At 33.3% G+C, this 3,623-nt stretch overlaps 1 protein-coding gene across 1 annotated transcript in view; it reads right to left on the reverse strand.

Annotated features, from left to right (window-relative positions):
* TRAPPC8 (trafficking protein particle complex 8) overlaps positions 1-3,623 on the reverse strand; it is a 150,283-nt gene that overhangs the window by 42,961 nt on the left and 103,699 nt on the right. The window contains exon 14 of the mRNA XM_012656570.1: positions 2,162-2,316. Coding sequence (XP_012512024.1) covers positions 2,162-2,316 — 155 coding nt within the window. The remainder of the gene's footprint in view (positions 1-2,161; positions 2,317-3,623) is intronic.

The following is a 3,623-nucleotide window of genomic DNA, read 5'->3' on the forward strand; positions in this document are numbered from 1 at the left end:
GCGGTGACTCATCCCTGTAATCCTAGCAATCTAGGAGGCCAAGGCGAGAGGATAGCTTGAGCTCAGGAGCTCGAGACCAACCTGAGCGAGGGTGAGACCCTGTCTCTACTAAAAACAGAAAAACTTAGCTGGGCATGGTGGCACGTTCCTGTAGTCCTTAGCTCCTCCACAGGCTGAGGCAGGAGGATCGCCTGAGCCCAGGAGTGTGAGGTTGCTGCGAGCTAGGCTGACGCCACGGCACTCTAGCCTGGGCAACACAGCAAGACTCTGGCTCAAAAAAATAACTAACTAACTAACTAAATAACTAACTAACTAAATAAATAAATTTTTAAAGCTGTGCAAGTTTTGACTAAGAATGCCTCGATGAGGAAATATAAAACTTAGATGCAATGAAGTAAAAGCTATCAGAAATGACTTCATACAAGTTAAAAACCTCAACATGGTAAAAGATATCAAATCAAAGTTAAAATATATATAAATTATTTATCAACCAGAAATTGGCAGTCAGGTCAGTCCATAACTTTCCTATTTGACCTACAGAACTCTTTATAAATGCAATATAATTAAGCAAGTGTCAGACCTGGGCAGAATACATGCAGCTCAGCAATACTGTCTCCTCAACACACACCACCCATCATGATTTTCACGAGTATGCTACCTACTCTGCCATTAAAGGTATAGGGTTACTACCCATAAAAACCACACAATGAGAAAAGGGGAAATAACACCCAATTAAAAGGATATGAACAGGCAATCATATGGACATACAGGAAAAAAACATGGGCAGAAAACACGGAAGATTGAGCAACCTTATCAGTTAACAGAGAAATGTAAATAAAAACAAGGTCATTTTTCACGAATCTGAAAAAAGTTAAAAACCAGTATGACCAAGATGTGAGGCACTCTCACTCTGAAGAAAAGTACAAATTATTACAGCCTTGCTGAAGGTATTATAATTTTGTAGTATACTGAAACACTTAAAATTTATATACCCTTTCACCCAGTAATTCCATTTTAGACGTTTAGCCTAATCTAGAACACAGACAAAATATGTACATAATGATGTTTACAGCAGAGTTGTCTGTAATGACAAAAAACTAGAACCACATCCATTAATAGATGCAGCATGAAAACACACAACAGTATCTCCAAATAAAGGATATGTAACTGTTAAAAAAGAATTCTTACTGAATGAAAATAAAGATTCATTTACATTGTTAGAGACAAAAAAGAGGTCACAGGATAAAATATGTGTAGTATGATTCCATTTATACTTATTAAAACTATACACAAGTGCACAATGAAAGGTCTTAAAAGATAAACACTAATTTGATACCACTGTCACCTTTTGGATGTAGGTTGCTATGGTTGTAACTCCCCTACTAGGAAAACTTGAGGATGCAGGAGGAAGGGCCTCCTTCCAGTGTTCAACCTTATGCAATGTCACCCTGTCTTTGTCCTGTCTCTGAGGTAGAAACTTGATTCAAGGTGAGAGAGATTTCTCTTCTAGAAACTTGAAATTTGAAGTGGCACAAATAACAGTTGTTGGACTAGGGTCATTTCAAAAGCAATGCGTTCTAGAGGTTTAAAAACATTTTCTCCTAAATTGCCTGGAGCTTCCTCTTCTTTGAAACTTCTTGTTCTATAATACTTGAGTTTCCATGAGATATTCCATTGTCCTTCAACTAAATAATACATTTTCTCTTTCTCTGGTTATGCTACGTGGTATCAGTTTCTATCTTTGGCAACTAAAAGACCTTTAACTCATATGGTATGAGACTAGAATAGGGTAGGATAAGAGGGCGAAGGGACTATTGCTTTTTATTCATATACTTCTATATGGCTTAAATTTTTGCAAGCATTCATTCACATATTTTTATAAATTACAAAAAAGAGCCATTGATTTTAATAATAATCAAAGTGTTCTTCAGAAGTATTTTCCCAATTTCCATTAATATTTCATAACCTGGCTGTGACTTAATGCTAATTTTCATGATTGTCTTACTTTTGTAAATTACATCTATTTAACACTAGCTTAATAATAATTTAGAAGTATAATTCAATGTAGTAGCACAACTGAAAGTCTAAAATTAATTCACTCAAAATATCATGTGGCCATGTAGATAAATTTAAGTCCATGAAATTTTAAGGAGTGAAATACCTCCAACAGTGGCATTTCTTCAGTGATTATGGGATCTAAACGTCGATCGGGACCATATTTAATAGACGTTTTCTCTTCCTTTGTGTTGTTCAGTCGAGGACCTTGAATTTCTAAATCCTGTTTCCCTCGGACTGACATACTCACGGAATATTTTCCTGAAATAAAAAAAAAAAAAAAATCAATGCCCTAAAATAATTTGGTATGTTAACTACATCAATTCAACATGAATGTATGAATATTGTTATGTTTCAGATTATTTCTAGAAAAATTCTAGACAATTTTTGATTAACATGGTTAATTGAAGAATTAAATATACTTTAATTCCATGTTTATCAACACCTGTGGTATGCTGCTTAGTTTCCCATTTTGCTTTATATTTACTTACTTTGTAAAAAGGACTTTGCTGAATATGAAGTCTTTTGAAACCTGTATTTAACCATATGCCTATTAACCAAAAAGGCCAGACAGAACAGCTATATTGGGCCCAACAATTTGATTTAGGCCATCAGAAGAGATATCTATGTTCAAATGAAAAAACAATTGAAAACAACAAACATGTCAACTTTTCACTTTTACTCATATTCAAATACATACATTAATTTGAATTATTTATGGAATATAAATAACTACATCTTCTCAAGAGACTGCACAAAGAAAATAAAATACATTATAGGTAGTTTTCTTAAAATTAAATTTATTTAATATTCATGTGAGATTTTTTCCCAAAGCTTCTATGCAGTGTATGTATGTGTGAAAGAAAGCTAGGGTATACAACTATCTTTCCTGCAGGACTATGCAGAGCCTTTAATGTGCTGAAAGTTACTGTGATGGTCCCAGACCAGATACATAATGTAGCATTTCTCACACTTCATTTGACCCAAATCCCTATTAGCATTTTACACAATCATGAACTACGTAAGAACATCATGAAAACTCTGCTTACAAGATGGGATATATTTTAATAGTTAATTTAGAGTCTCCTATCACTGATATCATACAATACATAAATTATGATATTAATGCATATATTTGGTATCTTAAATGAAACTAGTTATATTTTATTGACAACCATAACTTTGTGGTACTAGATTAAGATCCTAGTTATGCACAAGTGACAAAAGAAAGGAGCTTCAAAAAGCTCTTAATATCCAGTTATCTTGCTTAAAAAATGCAATAAATTAGCAGGATTCTTTATAAATAAACCTTGTCTTGTACTTGTCAACCAAGAAATACAAACATAGTGCTAAAATGCAGAATACCATATTCAATTTTAGTGCAACTTTTTTTATAGTTCTTTTAATTCTTATGGATTCATTCCACTTGTTTATTTATCTTTTAAATTTTATGCTGAATTATACCAGATACCCAGGCAAACAGAAATATTAAATTGAAGGTTAAAAGAACCAATAAATATTCCAAGTGGTCCCAGATTTCCTAATAGTATTAATCAGCTTTTGTAAAT

The sequence above is a fragment of the Propithecus coquereli genome, unplaced genomic scaffold (assembly GCF_000956105.1).
Source record: "Propithecus coquereli isolate 6110/MARCELLA unplaced genomic scaffold, Pcoq_1.0 Scaffold51, whole genome shotgun sequence".
NCBI classification, from domain to species: domain Eukaryota; kingdom Metazoa; phylum Chordata; class Mammalia; order Primates; family Indriidae; genus Propithecus; species Propithecus coquereli.